At 45.3% G+C, this 15,000-nt stretch overlaps 1 protein-coding gene and 21 non-coding genes across 22 annotated transcripts; 1 reads left to right on the top strand and 21 right to left on the bottom strand.

Annotated features, from left to right (window-relative positions):
• Positions 1-504: 504 nt before the first annotated feature.
• On the bottom strand, positions 505-587 carry trnal-cag. The gene has a single exon. It is a non-coding gene; the product is annotated as a tRNA-Leu (tRNA).
• A 264-nt stretch (positions 588-851) lies between these two features.
• On the bottom strand, positions 852-934 carry trnal-cag. The gene has a single exon. It is a non-coding gene; the product is annotated as a tRNA-Leu (tRNA).
• A 246-nt stretch (positions 935-1,180) lies between these two features.
• trnaq-cug lies at positions 1,181-1,252 on the bottom strand. The gene has a single exon. It is a non-coding gene; the product is annotated as a tRNA-Gln (tRNA).
• A 535-nt stretch (positions 1,253-1,787) lies between these two features.
• LOC117773136 lies at positions 1,788-7,978 on the top strand. The gene is made up of 14 exons (XM_034604835.1): positions 1,788-1,822; positions 2,571-2,717; positions 2,854-2,940; positions 3,034-3,222; positions 3,311-3,388; positions 3,462-3,512; positions 3,684-3,758; positions 3,854-4,266; positions 5,539-5,876; positions 5,972-6,181; positions 6,283-6,545; positions 6,627-6,740; positions 6,898-7,314; positions 7,451-7,978. Exons 1-14 carry the CDS (start codon positions 1,820-1,822, stop codon positions 7,976-7,978), a joined length of 2,913 nt encoding a protein of 970 aa, XP_034460726.1. The 5' UTR covers positions 1,788-1,819.
• Positions 7,979-9,095: 1,117 nt separating this feature from the next.
• Positions 9,096-9,178, bottom strand: trnal-cag. Its single transcript has one exon. It is a non-coding gene; the product is annotated as a tRNA-Leu (tRNA).
• A 246-nt stretch (positions 9,179-9,424) lies between these two features.
• On the bottom strand, positions 9,425-9,496 carry trnaq-cug. Its single transcript has one exon. It is a non-coding gene; the product is annotated as a tRNA-Gln (tRNA).
• A 163-nt stretch (positions 9,497-9,659) lies between these two features.
• trnal-cag lies at positions 9,660-9,742 on the bottom strand. The gene has a single exon. It is a non-coding gene; the product is annotated as a tRNA-Leu (tRNA).
• Positions 9,743-10,006: 264 nt separating this feature from the next.
• trnal-aag lies at positions 10,007-10,089 on the bottom strand. Its single transcript has one exon. It is a non-coding gene; the product is annotated as a tRNA-Leu (tRNA).
• A 246-nt stretch (positions 10,090-10,335) lies between these two features.
• Positions 10,336-10,407, bottom strand: trnaq-cug. Its single transcript has one exon. It is a non-coding gene; the product is annotated as a tRNA-Gln (tRNA).
• Positions 10,408-10,570: 163 nt separating this feature from the next.
• Positions 10,571-10,653, bottom strand: trnal-cag. Its single transcript has one exon. It is a non-coding gene; the product is annotated as a tRNA-Leu (tRNA).
• A 246-nt stretch (positions 10,654-10,899) lies between these two features.
• trnaq-cug lies at positions 10,900-10,971 on the bottom strand. The gene has a single exon. It is a non-coding gene; the product is annotated as a tRNA-Gln (tRNA).
• A 163-nt stretch (positions 10,972-11,134) lies between these two features.
• Positions 11,135-11,217, bottom strand: trnal-cag. Its single transcript has one exon. It is a non-coding gene; the product is annotated as a tRNA-Leu (tRNA).
• Positions 11,218-11,481: 264 nt separating this feature from the next.
• On the bottom strand, positions 11,482-11,564 carry trnal-cag. The gene has a single exon. It is a non-coding gene; the product is annotated as a tRNA-Leu (tRNA).
• Positions 11,565-11,828: 264 nt separating this feature from the next.
• On the bottom strand, positions 11,829-11,911 carry trnal-cag. The gene has a single exon. It is a non-coding gene; the product is annotated as a tRNA-Leu (tRNA).
• Positions 11,912-12,157: 246 nt separating this feature from the next.
• trnaq-cug lies at positions 12,158-12,229 on the bottom strand. The gene has a single exon. It is a non-coding gene; the product is annotated as a tRNA-Gln (tRNA).
• A 163-nt stretch (positions 12,230-12,392) lies between these two features.
• On the bottom strand, positions 12,393-12,475 carry trnal-cag. The gene has a single exon. It is a non-coding gene; the product is annotated as a tRNA-Leu (tRNA).
• A 264-nt stretch (positions 12,476-12,739) lies between these two features.
• On the bottom strand, positions 12,740-12,822 carry trnal-cag. Its single transcript has one exon. It is a non-coding gene; the product is annotated as a tRNA-Leu (tRNA).
• Positions 12,823-13,353: 531 nt separating this feature from the next.
• trnal-cag lies at positions 13,354-13,436 on the bottom strand. Its single transcript has one exon. It is a non-coding gene; the product is annotated as a tRNA-Leu (tRNA).
• A 264-nt stretch (positions 13,437-13,700) lies between these two features.
• trnal-cag lies at positions 13,701-13,783 on the bottom strand. The gene has a single exon. It is a non-coding gene; the product is annotated as a tRNA-Leu (tRNA).
• Positions 13,784-14,029: 246 nt separating this feature from the next.
• trnaq-cug lies at positions 14,030-14,101 on the bottom strand. Its single transcript has one exon. It is a non-coding gene; the product is annotated as a tRNA-Gln (tRNA).
• Positions 14,102-14,593: 492 nt separating this feature from the next.
• Positions 14,594-14,665, bottom strand: trnaq-cug. Its single transcript has one exon. It is a non-coding gene; the product is annotated as a tRNA-Gln (tRNA).
• A 163-nt stretch (positions 14,666-14,828) lies between these two features.
• On the bottom strand, positions 14,829-14,911 carry trnal-cag. Its single transcript has one exon. It is a non-coding gene; the product is annotated as a tRNA-Leu (tRNA).
• Positions 14,912-15,000: the final 89 nt, after the last annotated feature.

The following is a 15,000-nucleotide window of genomic DNA, read 5'->3' as shown; positions in this document are numbered from 1 at the left end:
AGCCGGTAAAGACGTCAGCGATAGTGAATGTTAATAAGTTGAAGCAAATTCTATGCATCGGGTGAAAATATCTTGCAGAATGTATTTAGAATCTATAAGAGATCGACTTGTAGCAAGGTCTCCAATGGAGACTGCGACCTGAACGCAGCGCCTTAGACCGCTCGGCCATTCTGACTGCGAAAGCTGAGTACATTGAATCCAAAGCCGGTAAAGACGTCAGCGATAGTGAATGTTAATAAGTTGAAGCAAGTTCTATGCATCGGGTGAAAATATCTTGCAGAATGTATTTAGAATCTATAAGAGATCGACTTGTAGCAAGGTGTTTCCAAGGTTTATGTTGGGACAGTCCGATTTTTTAAGCTCACCAGATCCAACAGATTCCAGGTGTAAGATGGAACTATTTGAAAAGGAGGTGTGGAATCCACAGGGTTGTTTTGCAACAACACATGCAGGTGAAAAGTGGTCCTCCACTTATGTAAGGACCTAACTCAGTTGATAGAAAGCTGTCAGAAGTGGGATTTGAACCCACGCCTCCAATGGAGACTGCGACCTGAACGCAGCGCCTTAGACCGCTCGGCCATTCTGACTGCGAAAGCTGAGTACATTGAATCCAAAGCCGGTAAAGACGGCAGCGATAGTGAATGTTAATAAGTTGAAGCAAGTCCTATGCCTCAGGTACCCCTTCAAAACAAAACCCACTGAAGAATAGGGGGACAAAATACCTGAAGAAAGATCGTACTATTTGAAAAGGAGGTCTGTAATACAGAGTGTTGTTTGAGGTTGGCAACAACACGTGCAGGTGAAAAGTGGTCCTCCACTTATGTCAGGACCTAACTCAGTTGATAGAAAGCTGTCAGAAGTGGGATTTGAACCCACGCCTCCAATGGAGACTGCGACCTGAACGCAGCGCCTTAGACCGCTCGGCCATTCTGACTGCGAAAGCTGAGTACATTGAATCCAAAGCCGGTAAAGACGGCAGCGATAGTGAATGTTAATAAGTTGAAGCAAGTTCTATGCATCGGGTGAAAATATCTTGCAGAATGTATTTAGAATCTATAAGAGATCGACATGTAGCAAGGTGTTACCAAGGTTTATGTTGGGACAGTCCGATTTTGTCAAGTGCTGACCTTGACTACGTAGAAAGGACAGAGTCCTATAAACGTAATACATCTTTAACAGCAGGTCCCACCGAGATTTGAACTCGGATCACTGGATTCAGAGTCCAGAGTGCTAGCCATTACACCATGGAACCCTGCGCATGATTTTTTAAGCTCACCAGATCCAACAGATTCCAGGTGTAAGATGGAACTATTTGAAAAGGAGGTGTGGAATCCACAGGGTTGTTTTGCAACAACACATGCAGGTGAAAAGTGGTCCTCCACTTATGTAAGGACCTAAGTCAGTTGATAGAAAGCTGTCAGAAGTGGGATTTGAACCCACGCCTCCAATGGAGACTGCGACCTGAACGCCAGCAGCCGCCGGATCGTCCGGGGAAATGTTGGAAATGTTGGAGGACTTCTGCCCCGATAGCCAATCACGTTCGCGTCTCCAACATTCAGCGGCCAATTGCAGCGGCGGATTCTTCCCCCCTCTCCAACATTTCCAACATTTGACCAATCACAAGGCGGAAATGTTGGAAATGTTGGAGACAGCTGGTTTGGGCGGGGCTACCTCCGGTGCGTGAGGGGGCGGTCCTAGAAGACGTGCTGACCCCAGAGGACCTGCGCCGGAGGTTACGGTACGCTAGCTTTACGTTAGCACGTTACGGCGCTAAAGCTACCAATTCATTCATTTGAAACAACCGAAGTTACACATCAAAATGGTAAGAATTTACACATTTAATACAGTTGCATGACTTGCCCTTAAGTATAGAAGTCATTCCACCCGTATTGTCATGTTGTCATATCCATTTATTTAGTTAAATGCGTTAAAGTAAACTCTGTTATCTGACGGGGATTTCGCTGGTTGTCATCGACGGACATTTGTTAATGTTATTTATTTAAGTGGGTTCTAGGGTTTTGGCTAGTAACATAGAAGTAATTTCCCCTGTTGTCATGTTGTCATTGACATTTATTTAGTTTTCTACGTTATAAACTGGCTTTCTTTTTCTTGTGTCGGCCGAGGGGTGGGGGGTGGGGGGCTGGGGGTGGGGGGTTGGGGGGTTACAGTATGAATACAGCTGACTCTCAGTATTTACACATTTAATACAGTGGTATGACATAACTATAAATATAACAGTAATTTCCCCTGTCACTTCATGTTGTCATATACATTTATTTAGTTTTCTACCTTACAAACACTTTCACCATTATTTCACTTTTTATCTGCCGCCGTTGTTTGCTAATGTAATAGGTTATATATATATATATATATTTATATGTCATGTTCTCATAAACATTTATTTAGCTACCTTCGATAATTTTAGTTTTCATCTGTTTAATAATACCCTTATGCCACAACTGGGTTTTTCATAGGATTATTACAATATTACAAGACTGATGGTCTGGCTCGCCTCTTCCACCCGTTGTTTTCATGTATTTACAATTTATCATGCATTTCTGTCACCAAAGGCAACATCTTCGAAATCACACAAGGGAATGTCAGACTCAGAGTGGATGTCACGGCTGAGGAAGTTTGCCAACACTGGGTCCTGGCCTGCAGAGGAGGGAAACAGGCCAGCTCCCAGGCAGAAGAAGTGGTACCAGCTTTATCAAAAGGTATATGTACATAAATGGCACTAATTTGCATTGTTATATACTATCACAATAAATGTAACTGTCACAATAGATTTTATAAATGAAAAGCAGTAACTTAAGCTGTATGAACCTAATTCAATTCATCTATTATTTATAGATTGAGAAATGTCCAGGAATGGCACATTCACATCAGTCTTTGTTTGGTCATGTGAGACAGTGTACATGTGGATTCCACACTCAGAAGGTAACCCGTGTCAATATAAGTAATATATATATGTATATATATATATCTATGTATATATACACAACCCTAATGTATGTACTCATGACACAACAGCCAACCACAGCAAGTACTGCCCAGGGTCCCACAGGGCCACAGGCAGTAGCAGTGGCTCCTGTCCTTCCAGGCACTGTGGGGCAACAGGCAGCAGCAGTGGGTCCCACCCTCCCAGGCACTGTGGGGCAGAAACAAAGTACAGCAGGCAGTGCGATCCCAAAGCAGCGACCCCTGTTGAATTTGTCAATGGTATTTGGAGATTTATTAACATTCACTGAATGATTGTTTTACAATATAACCCTCTCGTGACACAGCCTTTTGCTCTATTGCCTTTCAGTTTACAAAGCCTAGATTTGGTGGCTCCCATGTCACGGCTGCAAAGCCAAATCTTAGTGCTACCAGGAGAGTAACACAGGTAAATACAGATCAAATTGCAACTGTTTAAATTGTGTTTTTAATACAAATCACTTACACTGAATGCTTTACAGACCCAAGCCACTAACCACCCCACAAGTTCTCCGGCCAGCATTGCTATCTTAGTAAGTATTTTACATATAGGTTTTCCCAAGACTATTACAGTATTAAAAACCATTCATATCTAAAATAAAATTTGAAACCTCAATAATATTGTTTCATGTAGAACGGCTGTTTGAACTAATAATAAGGTTTGATTGTGTTGTAAATGTATATTCCTTGCTGTGTATTTACAGGCTCCAGACCCTCAGACACATACTCAGGCTTCGGTGCCTGGCCTCACTACCACAGCAGTGTGTGCCCCTGTGTTAGTGAGTAATTTAACATTTAATTTCATACTGCGGAGCATAAGCAGCGTCTTTCATCATAATAAAATATGTTGATGCATTGTTTTGTTATTGCACAGACTGCTGACTCCAGGACAGAGCTGCCCCGTTTGTGGTCAGAAGGCTTGCCACCTGAAGACCACAAATGGATTGTGAAGTCTCTGTTCAAGATGGGGCCAAAAGGAAAACTAGAGCTTCAAGACAATCTGAGGCTCTGGTACTTTCCACCACAGCCTAGCCCCCTTTACCATCAGGCTCCGGCTCCAGACCGCTTTTTTGCCCATCCGCTTCTGGTCTGGATGCCCTACAAGCTGTGGAAGGTGAAGGTGGTCTGTCCCAACCTTGCCTGTGGACGGCACCAACTAACAGGAGCGGGTCTGCACAAGAGGGCACGCCGAGTCCTGGACGTGGACAGGATGTACAATATGGTGACAGAGACACTAACCTGCACCAAATGTAGATCCAGCCACGTGTCCTGGAGTCAGACTGTCCTGACCCAACTGGACTTGGCACGCAAGTCACAATTTCGGGTCCTCCTCACACAAAAGTGAGTAACGTCTCTTTACTCTCTTGCCTTTTCACGTAGAAATGCAGTATGTAAAATACACTTACTGATATATCTGTCTATGATCAAGGTTTGCGTGTGACATCCGGGTGATCCGATTTCTGCGGGAGAGAGGCCTGGGTAACAGCCCAACACGACTTTTAAAGCAGCTGAAGGAGAACCACGCAGAGGAGTGGTTGCATCGTGCAGCGAAGTACACCACAGAGTGTGTGGACTTCCTCAAGCGACCCTGCACTGCTGCCCCTGTCGTTCCCTGAGCCTCCAGAGCCTGCTGTGGTGCCGAGCTGTAAGTGGCTCCTGTCAGTTTACAGCCAGGACATTTTGACGAGGCTGGAAGACATCAAGGCCAGGATTACATCCACATATGGCACTATCCTCAAGATGGATTCCACCAGAAAGGTTAAATAATCTTTTTCTTTAAAATCTGCCAATTATATTAAGATTAAGAAGTAATTTATTAGTCCCGCAATGGGGAAATTTGCAATGTTACAGCAGCAGAAAGACATCAAATAAGTAGCATGCAGTACTTGGGTGAGGGATATAAAGAAGTATATAGAAATATAGTACAGTGAATATTGCACCGTTGAGAAGTGTTAAAGTGACAGTCCATAGTGGGGTTGCATGTAGTTTTCCTAGGAGCACAGCTGGTTGTATAGTCTTATACATATATTATTAACTACTGCCTGTATTTCTGAATCATGTTCACAGAGGTCCTCTAAATTGTGTGTGCTTCAGATCACCAAGAAGCTTGCTGGAACAGCCAAAGGGACGGCGCACTGGCTAACCTCTGTGGGTAATGAGTACGGTCAGGTACTCATCAGTGTGCTGACCGCTCAGGAGGGAGCTGGCCTGGACTTGATGGCAGCGGACCTGGTGAAGAGGTACCAGCAGGCTGGTGTGGATCCCCCTGTTGCCTTATATGTGGACTGTGGCTGCTGCACAGAGGCAGGAGAGACCAAGCTGAAGGCCAGATTCAGCGGCTGGCCAGACATTATTATCAGGCTGGATATCTGGCACTTCATGCGCAGACTTGCCCTGGGATGCACAACAGATGCTCATCAGCTGTACCCAGTATTTATGTCACGCCTTTCAGCGAGCATATTTGAGTGGGATGCAGCTGATTTAGCTATGTTGCGCGAAGCCAAAAGGCAGCAGCTTCGGTCCCAGGGTCTGCCCTCCCTTACTGATGGCCGACATCAGCAAACAACTGTCCAGGGAGGAGATGGCTCTCCACTGTCGGAGGAGGACCCGTGGTGAGGAGCGCACCATTCACCTGCTGGAGGAGCTGCTGGGGATGCTGATGGGCAGCAGAGGTAACGACTCCCTTGGTGTTCCCCTGTTTGACAGCGAGAGGATGGAGCACATCTGGCGTGTCCAGAGAAAGCACGTCAAATGCATCCAGGACCCACCAGGTGTTGCTCTATACACCAAAACAGGGGAGCTCACAAAGGGAGGTGTGCGGTTACCTGTGTACAGATGTGCCAGAGGCTCTACATCACTAGAGTCTTTTCATCTACACCTCAACCGCTTCATACCAGGTTTGTGTCTGTCAGACATTTAAGTCTATATGCTGTATAAATCCAAGAATATTTCATAGTTTGATATTTACTATGTATTTAATGTGTACTTTTAGGGACCAGTGCCAACAGTCTCAACTTCCAGATATATCTCCTGGAAGGGCTTCATCGATGGAACCAGGACCGTGGGGTTGCTGCTCTGTCCACTGGACCATCTTCTTTGCGCAGCTACTCGGGTGACCTGCTTCACTCTGTCAACAATAATTATGAGAAGCTGTTTGGCAGGAAGGTGGTACCAGAGTTCTGTCCACCCTCACGGTACACTGGTGAGCATTTGTGATTACATTGGTAATTTACCTCCGTTTTTAAACCCTTGATTAGCTGTATCAACTTTTGTAAACAATCCAATTTGCTTCTGTTGTTTCAGGAGAGCTCATAGGGATGCAGTATCTGTTCCGGCAGACTGGTCAGGCCCTGCAGGATATGCACCCTGATTCAGAGGAAGCTGCAAAACTAATTGAACAGCATGACGTGGAGGACAACATGGAGGATGATGAGGGCTTTGCTGATATAACAGAAGATCCCACAGTGTTGAACCTGGAGGTTCTTCAGGCTTCAGCCTCTCAGACTCCTGATCCCTCCGCCATTTCATCAGCTCTTCTTTCCCTGGCTCCTGGCACATCCACCCTGGCTCCTGGTACTTCCACCCTGGCACCTGGCACATCCTCGGTGGTTCCTGGCACATCAAACCTGGCTCCTGGTACATCCCTCGCACCTGGCACATCCACCCTGGCACCTGGCTCATCCTCCGTGGCTCTTTGCACTCTAGCCTCTAGTTCATCCTCTGAAGATCAAGATGATATTCACGCTGAAGATGAAGACATGGTACGTCTAACTGTGTTCGTTTTCGAATATGTATGTAGATATGAGCATGCTTCTTCACTATTTTTGATAACATATGTTAACATATTTTATCAATACACAAACAAAGTATTGTGAGTGAAAGTTTTACATCTTCTAAACTGTTACATCTTTTTTACAGGCTGTTGATGACCAAAATCTCCCCGGATACCAGCACGTGGACAGACTTGCTGAGTATTTGGTGGAGCTTCGGCATCAGACCTCACTTTGTCTCAGCAACCAACAGGCGAGTGCTATAGTGTCACTTTGGGACAAGCTGGATGCAGGTGACAAGCAGCGGGTGGTTTATGCAGCACGACATCAGGAGAGACTTTTGAGTGGACGGTTCAGAACGCCAAAGACGCCCTCAAAACCACCTGGTGTGGAGAGTACCACCCGCTGCATGTTAGGTGCGAGTAGCTCACCTGCCCAGTGGCCTGACTGCTGTCGGTTGGTGGAAAACATTTTCATTCGCTTGTGCTACATTCATCAAAGCCCGGCAAAGAAGGGTAAGAGGGCTGATTCCCGGTGGTCCTTAATTTTGAGGGACTACCGTAAGGTAAGGCAGCTTGTTGTTGGCAACTGCCGGGTGATGCAGGGATCTGAAATTCAGCTGGTGGAGGTGAATCAGAACACGCTCATCCGGTGGCATAATATCCGCCAGAAAAAACCAGGAGCTCTCTGTGCTGCTCCAGGGCACTGCATTGCCTCCAGCCCTCCCAGAATCCCATGAGCCTCTTCAGGAGGCAAGAGTGCTCCCTGCTGCACCCACGCCGGCACGACAGGAACATCAGTACCGGCTGCCGCAGAGTACAGCAGGTCAGGCCAAACAGAGGCAGATGGGATCTGGTCAGCTCCCAGTCAACATAAGGCCAAAGGGACCAGTGAAGAGACAGTTATATGCCACCCCACCAGCACCAGCACCAGGACCCATCGTCACACCTCACATCCTCACACCATCCGGACTGGTTCAGGTAGTCTTTCCTGTGCCAGTAGTTCAGGGCAGCTATCCACAAACCAGTGCGCCTACCAGCACAGTGGAAGCTGGCCCCACCCCTAAAAGGCCATATAGGCGAACTGTGAACGCTAACACTTGCAAAAAGTGTGGCCATTTCCGCACTGCTGCCACTGGACACAGCCAGTACCGTGGAAAGGTGTATTGCCCTCACTCTGAAGCCTTATCGAAAGACAAATGGTTGGAGGACATGAGGAAAAAGATGTAAATAGTTAATATTTGTAAATAACAGTTTTATTGTAAATAGTTTTTTTAAATGTTTGTATTTAACTCAGGGGACTACTGCGTTACTTAATTCCATATGCCCTGTTTTTATCTTGAGTCTGAGTTGATATATTATTGTACCTTTCATGGTCTGTTTAAATTCAAGTTTCTATAATTCTTATTTCTATAAACAAACAAAACTGGTTTACAGCAATGTATGAGTGGGTGTTTTTAATGACAGCAGCAGCACAACAACAACAACATCAATAACAATAATAATGGTGATTATTATAATGATGAAGTAGATGACAACATCCAATAACAGAAACATGGTATGTGATTTACAAGTTGATATGGGAGGTTGTCTCTGATGTACAGTAGAAGAAATGTCCTACTGAGGGTCAGGAATGGAAAGATCCTCCACTCATGTCATGTGATGAGTCCTGTGGAGTGGGAGGTAGTGCAGGTAGGTGTTATTCCACAAGAAACTATTCTCATAACTACATAATGTGTAGAAAAATAGGAGGAAATTCGTCATCTTATGATGAATGCGCACGCACCTGCGCATTCCCGGAGTCCAGGGTTCGAGTCCCATTCGCGGCATGTCCAAAAACATCAAAAGTGTTATATTTGTGTCTAGGCAGCTAGAAATTCATTTATCTAATAGAAATAGATATAAAACCCCACATTGCTCCTTTCTTTTTCCTTCTTTCCCTTTTTCCTCCCTTTTCTCCTCTTTTCTCTTCTTCCCCTTCCTTCCCCCTTTCTTCCCCTTCCTTCCCCCTTCTTCCCCTTCTTTGACGGACTATTGTTCCCCAGCTTGAACGCAGCGCCTTAGACCGCTCGGCCATTCTGACTGCGAAAGCTGAGTACATTGAATCCAAAGCCTGTAAAGACGGCAGCGATAGTGAATGTTAATAAGTTGAAGCAAGTCCTATGCCTCGGGTACCCCTTCAAAACTAAACCCACTGAAGAATAGGGGGACAAAATACCTGAAGAAAGATAGCACTATTTGAAAAGGAGGTCTGTAATACATAAAGTTGTTTGAGGTTGGAAACAACAAGTGCAGGTGAAAAGTGGTCCTCCACTTATGTCAGGACCTAACTCAGTTGATAGAAAGCTGTCAGAAGTGGGATTTGAACCCACGCCTCCAATGGAAACTGCAACCTGAACGCAGCGCCTTAGACCGCTCGGCCTTTCTGACTGCGAAAGCTGAGTACATTGAATCCAAATCCGGTAAAGACGTCAGCGATAGTGAATGTTAAGAAGTTGAAGCAAGTTCTATGCATCGGGTGAAAATATCTTGCAGAATGTATTTTGAATCTATAAGAGATCGACATGTAGCAAGGTGTTACCAAGGTTTATGTTGGGACAGTCCGATTTTGTCAAGTGCTGACCTTGACTACGTAGAAAGGACAGAGTCCTATAAACGTAATACATCTTTAACAGCAGGTCCCACCGAGATTTGAACTCGGATCACTGGATTCAGAGTCCAGAGTGCTAGCCATTACACCATGGAACCCTGCGCATGATTTTTTAAGCTCAACAGATCCAACAGATTCCAGGTGTAAGATGGAACTATTTGAAAAGGAGGTGTGGAATCCACAGGGTTGTTTTGCAACAACACATGCAGGTGAAAAGTGGTCCTCCACTTATGTAAGGACCTAAGTCAGTTGATAGAAAGCTGTCAGAAGTGGGATTTGAACCCACGCCTCCAATGGAGACTGCGACCTGAACGCAGCGCCTTAGACCGCTCGGCCATTCTGACTGCGAAAGCTGAGTACATTGAATCCAAAGCCGGTAAAGACGGCAGCGATAGTGAATGTTAATAAGTTGAAGCAAGTCCTATGCCTCAGGTACCCCTTCAAAACTAAACCCACTGAAGAATAGGGGGACAAAATACCTGAAGAAAGATAGCACTATTTGAAAAGGAGGTCTGTAATACATAAAGTTGTTTGAGGTTGGCAACAACACGTGCAGGTGAAAAGTGGTCCTCCACTTATGTCAGGACCTAACTCAGTTGATAGAAAGCTGTCAGAAGTGGGATTTGAACCCACGCCTCCAATGGAGACTGCGACCTTAACGCAGCGCCTTAGACCGCTCGGCCATTCTGACTGCGAAAGCTGAGTACATTGAATCCAAAGCCGGTAAATATGTCAGCGATAGTGAATGTTAATAAGTTGAAGCAAGTTCTATGCATCGGGTGAAAATATCTTGCAGAATGTATTTAGAATCTATAAGAGATCGACATGTAGCAAGGTGTTTCCAAGGTTTATGTTGGGACAGTCCGATTTTGTCAAGTGCTGACCTTGACTACGTAGAAAGGACAGAGTCCTATAAATGTAATACATCTTTAACATCAGGTCCCACCGAGATTTGAACTCGGATCACTGGATTCAGAGTCCAGAGTGCTAGCCATTACACCATGGAACCCTGCGCATGATTTTTTAAGCTCACCAGATCCAACAGATTCCAGGTGTAAGATGGAACTATTTGAAAAGGAGGTGTGGAATCCACAGGGTTGTTTTGCAACAACACATGCAGGTGAAAAGTGGTCCTCCACTTATGTAAGGACCTAAGTCAGTTGATAGAAAGCTGTCAGAAGTGGGATTTGAACCCACGCCTCCAATGGAGACTGCGATCTGAACGCAGCGCCTTAGACCGCTCGGCCATTCTGACTGCGAAAGTTGAGTACATTGAATCCAAAGCCGGTAAAGACGTCAGCGATAGTGAATGTTAATAAGTTGAAGCAAGTTCTATGCATCGGGTGAAAATATCTTGCAGAATGTATTTAGAATCTATAAGAGATCGACATGTAGCAAGGTGTTACCAAGGTTTATGTTGGGACAGTCCGATTTTGTCAAGTGCTGACCTTGACTACGTAGAAAGGACAGAGTCCTATGAATGTAATACATCTTTAACAGCAGGTCCCACTGAGATTTGAACTCGGATCACTGGATTCAGAGTCCAGAGTGCTAGCCATTACACCATGGAACCCTGCGCATGATTTTTTAAGCTCACCAGATCCAACAGATTCCAGGTGTAAGATGGAACTATTTGAAAAGGAGGTGTGGAATCCACAGGGTTGTTTTGCAACAACACATGCAGGTGAAAAGTGGTCCTCCACTTATGTAAGGACCTAACTAAGTTGATAGAAAGCTGTCAGAAGTGGGATTTGAACCCACGCCTCCAATGGAGACTGCGACCTGAACGCAGCGCCTTAGACCGCTCGGCCATTCTGACTGCGAAAGCTGTGTACATTGAATCCAAAGCCGGTAAAAACGGCAGCGATAGTGAATGTTAATAAGTTGAAGCAAGTCCTATGCCTCAGGTACCCCTTCAAAACAAAACCCACTGAAGAATAGGGGGACAAAATACCTGAAGAAAGATAGCACTATTTGAAAAGGAGGTCTGTAATACAGAGTGTTGTTTGAGGTTGGCAACAACACGTGCAGGTGAAAAGTGGTTCTCCACGTATGTCAGGACCTAACTCAGTTGATAGAAAGCTGACAGAAGTGGGATTTGAACCCACGCCTCCAATGGAAACTGCGACCTGAACGCAGCGCCTTAGACCGCTCGGCCTTTCTGACTGCGAAAGCTGAGTACATTGAATCCAAAGCCGGTAAAGACGTCAGCGATAGTGAATGTTAAGAAGTTGAAGCAAGTCCTATGCCTCGGGTACCCCTTCAAAACAAAACCCACTGAAGAATAAGAGGACAAAATACCTGAAGAAAGACCGCACTATTTGAAAAGGAGGTCTGTAATACAGAGTGTTGTTTGAGGTTGGCAACAACACGTGCAGGTGAAAAGTGGTTCTCCACTTATGTCAGGACCTAACTCAGTTGATAGAAAGCTGTCAGAAGTGGGATTTGAACCCACGCCTCCAATGGAAACTGCGACCTGAACGCAGCGCCTTAGACCGCTCGGCCTTTCTGACTGCGAAAGCTGAGTACATTGAATCCAAAGCCGGTAAAGACGTCAGCGATAGTGAATGTTAAGAAGTTGAAGCAAGTTCTATGCATCGGGTGAAAATATCTTGCAGAATGTATTTAGAATCTATAAGAGATCGACATGTAGCAAGGTGTTACCAAGGTTTATGTTGGGACAGTCCGATTTTGTCAAGTGCTGACCTTGACTACGTAGAAAGGACAGAGTCCTATAAATGTAATACATCTTTAACAGCAGGTCCCACCGAGATTTGAACTCGGATCACTGGATTCAGAGTCCAGAGTGCTAGCCATTACACCATGGAACCCTGCGCATGATTTTTTAAGCTCACCAGATCCAACAGATTCCAGGTGTAAGATGGAACTATTTCAAAAGGATGTGTGGAATCCACAGGGTTGTTTTGCAACAACACATGCAGGTGAAAAGTGGTCCTCCACTTATGTAAGGACCTAACTCAGTTGATAGAAAGCTGTCAGAAGTGGGATTTGAACCCACGCCTCCAATGGAGACTGCGACCTGAACGCAGCGCCTTAGACCGCTCGGCCATTCTGACTGCGAAAGCTGAGTACATTGAATCCAAAGCCGGTAAAGACGTCAGCGATAGTGAATGTTAATAAGTTGAAGCAAGTCCTATGCCTCGGGTACCCCTTCAAAACAAAACCCACTGAAGAATAAGAGGACAAAATACCTGAAGAAAGATCGCACTATTTGAAAAGGAGGTCTGTAATACAGAGTGTTGTTTGAGGTTGGCAACAACACGTGCAGGTGAAAAGTGGTCCTCCACTTATGTCAGGACCTAACTCAGTTGATAGAAAGCTGTCAGAAATGGGATTTGAACCCACGCCTCCAATGGAGACTGCGACCTGAACGCAGCGCCTTAGACTGCTCGGCCATTCTGACTGCGAAAGCTGAGTACATTGAATCCAAAGCCGGTAAAGACGTCAGCGATAGTGAATGTTAATAAGTTGAAGCAAATTCTATGCATCGGGTGAAAATATCTTGCAGAATGTATTTAGAATCTATAAGAGATCGACTTGTAGCAAGGTCTCCAATGGAGACTGCGACCTGAACGCAGCGCCTTAGACCGCTCGGCCATTCTGACTGCGAAAGCTGAGTACATTGAATCCAAAGCCGGTAAAGACGTCAGCGATAGTGAATGTTAATAAGTTGAAGCAAGTTCTATGCATCGGGTGAAAATATCTTGCAGAATGTATTTAGAATCTATAAGAGATCGACTTGTAGCAAGGTGTTTCCAAGGTTTATGTTGGGACAGTCCGATTTTTTAAGCTCACCAGATCCAACAGATTCCAGGTGTAAGATGGAACTATTTGAAAAGGAGGTGTGGAATCCACAGGGTTGTTTTGCAACAACACATGCAGGTGAAAAGTGGTCCTCCACTTATGTAAGGACCTAACTCAGTTGATAGAAAGCTGTCAGAAGTGGGATTTGAACCCACGCCTCCAATGGAGACTGCGACCTGAACGCAGCGCCTTAGACCGCTCGGCCATTCTGACTGCGAAAGCTGAGTACATTGAATCCAAAGCCGGTAAAGACGGCAGCGATAGTGAATGTTAATAAGTTGAAGCAAGTCCTATGCCTCAGGTACCCCTTCAAAACAAAACCCACTGAAGAATAGGGGGACAAAATACCTGAAGAAAGATCGTACTATTTGAAAAGGAGGTCTGTAATACAGAGTGTTGTTTGAGGTTGGCAACAACACGTGCAGGTGAAAAGTGGTCCTCCACTTATGTCAGGACCTAACTCAGTTGATAGAAAGCTGTCAGAAGTGGGATTTGAACCCACGCCTCCAATGGAAACTGCGACCTGAACGCAGCGCCTTAGACCGCTCTGCCTTTCTGACTGCGAAAGCTGAGTACATTGAATCCAAAGCCGGTAAAGACGTCAGCGATAGTGAATGTTAATAAGTTGAAGCAAGTTCTATGCATCGGGTGAAAATATCTTGCAGAATGTATTTAGAATCTATAAGAGATCGACATGTAGCAAGGTGTTACCAAGGTTTATGTTGGGACAGTCCGATTTTGTCAAGTGCTGACCTTGACTACGTAGAAAGGACAGAGTCCTATAAATGTAATACATCTTTAACAGCAGGTCCCACTGAGATTTGAACTCGGATCACTGGATTCAGAGTCCAGAGTGCTAGCCATTACACCATGGAACCCTGCGCATGATTTTTTAAGCTCACCAGATCCAACAGATTCCAGGTGTAAGATGGAACTATTTCAAAAGGAGGTGTGGAATCCACAGGGTTGTTTTGCAACAACACATGCAGGTGAAAAGTGGTCTTCCACTTATGTAAGGACCTAACTCAGTTGATAGTAAGATGTCAGAAGTGGAATTTGAACCCACGCCTCCAATGGAGACTGCGACCTGAACGCAGCGACTTAGACCGCTCGGCCTTTCTGACTGCGAAAGCTGAGTACATTGAATCCAAAGCCGGTAAAGACGTCAGCGATAGTGAATGTTAATAAGTTGAAGCAAGTTCTATGCATCGGGTGAAAATATCTTGCAGAATGTATTTAGAATCTATAAGAGATCGACATGTAGCAAGGTGTTACCAAGGTTTATGTTGGGACAGTCCGATTTTGTCAAGTGCTGACCTTGACTACGTAGAAAGGACAGAGTCCTATAAATGTAATACATCTTTAACAGCAGGTCCCACCGAGATTTGAACTCGGATCACTGGATTCAGAGTCCAGAGTGCTAGCCATTACACCATGGAACCCTGCGCATGATTTTTTAAGCTCACCAGATCCAACAGATTCCAGGTGTAAGATGGAACTATTTCAAAAGGATGTGTGGAATCCACAGGGTTGTTTTGCAACAACACATGCAGGTGAAAAGTGGTCCTCCACTTATGTAAGGACCTAACTCAGTTGATAGAAAGCTGTCAGAAGTGGGATTTGAACCCACGCCTCCAATGGAGACTGCGACCTGAACGCAGCGCCTTAGACCGCTCGGCCATTCTGACTGCGAAAGCTGAGTACATTGAATCCAAAGCCGGTAAAGACGTCAGCGATAGTGAATGTTAATAAGTTGAAGCAAGTCCTATGCCTCGGG

The sequence above is a fragment of the Hippoglossus hippoglossus genome, chromosome 13 (assembly GCF_009819705.1).
Source record: "Hippoglossus hippoglossus isolate fHipHip1 chromosome 13, fHipHip1.pri, whole genome shotgun sequence".
In the NCBI taxonomy this organism is placed as follows: domain Eukaryota; kingdom Metazoa; phylum Chordata; class Actinopteri; order Pleuronectiformes; family Pleuronectidae; genus Hippoglossus; species Hippoglossus hippoglossus.
This window is presented reverse-complemented; position numbering and strand designations above follow the sequence as displayed.

Bases quoted from the DNA above. Each gene is read 5' to 3' on its own strand.
- LOC117773136 (XM_034604835.1), top strand. The intron at 4,267-5,538 runs GACCCAACTGGA...GGCCGACATCAG, and splicing joins TCCTGGAGTCAGACTGTCCT to CAAACAACTGTCCAGGGAGG. The intron at 6,546-6,626 runs GCTCCTGGTACT...GGTACATCCCTC, and splicing joins CTCCTGGCACATCCACCCTG to GCACCTGGCACATCCACCCT.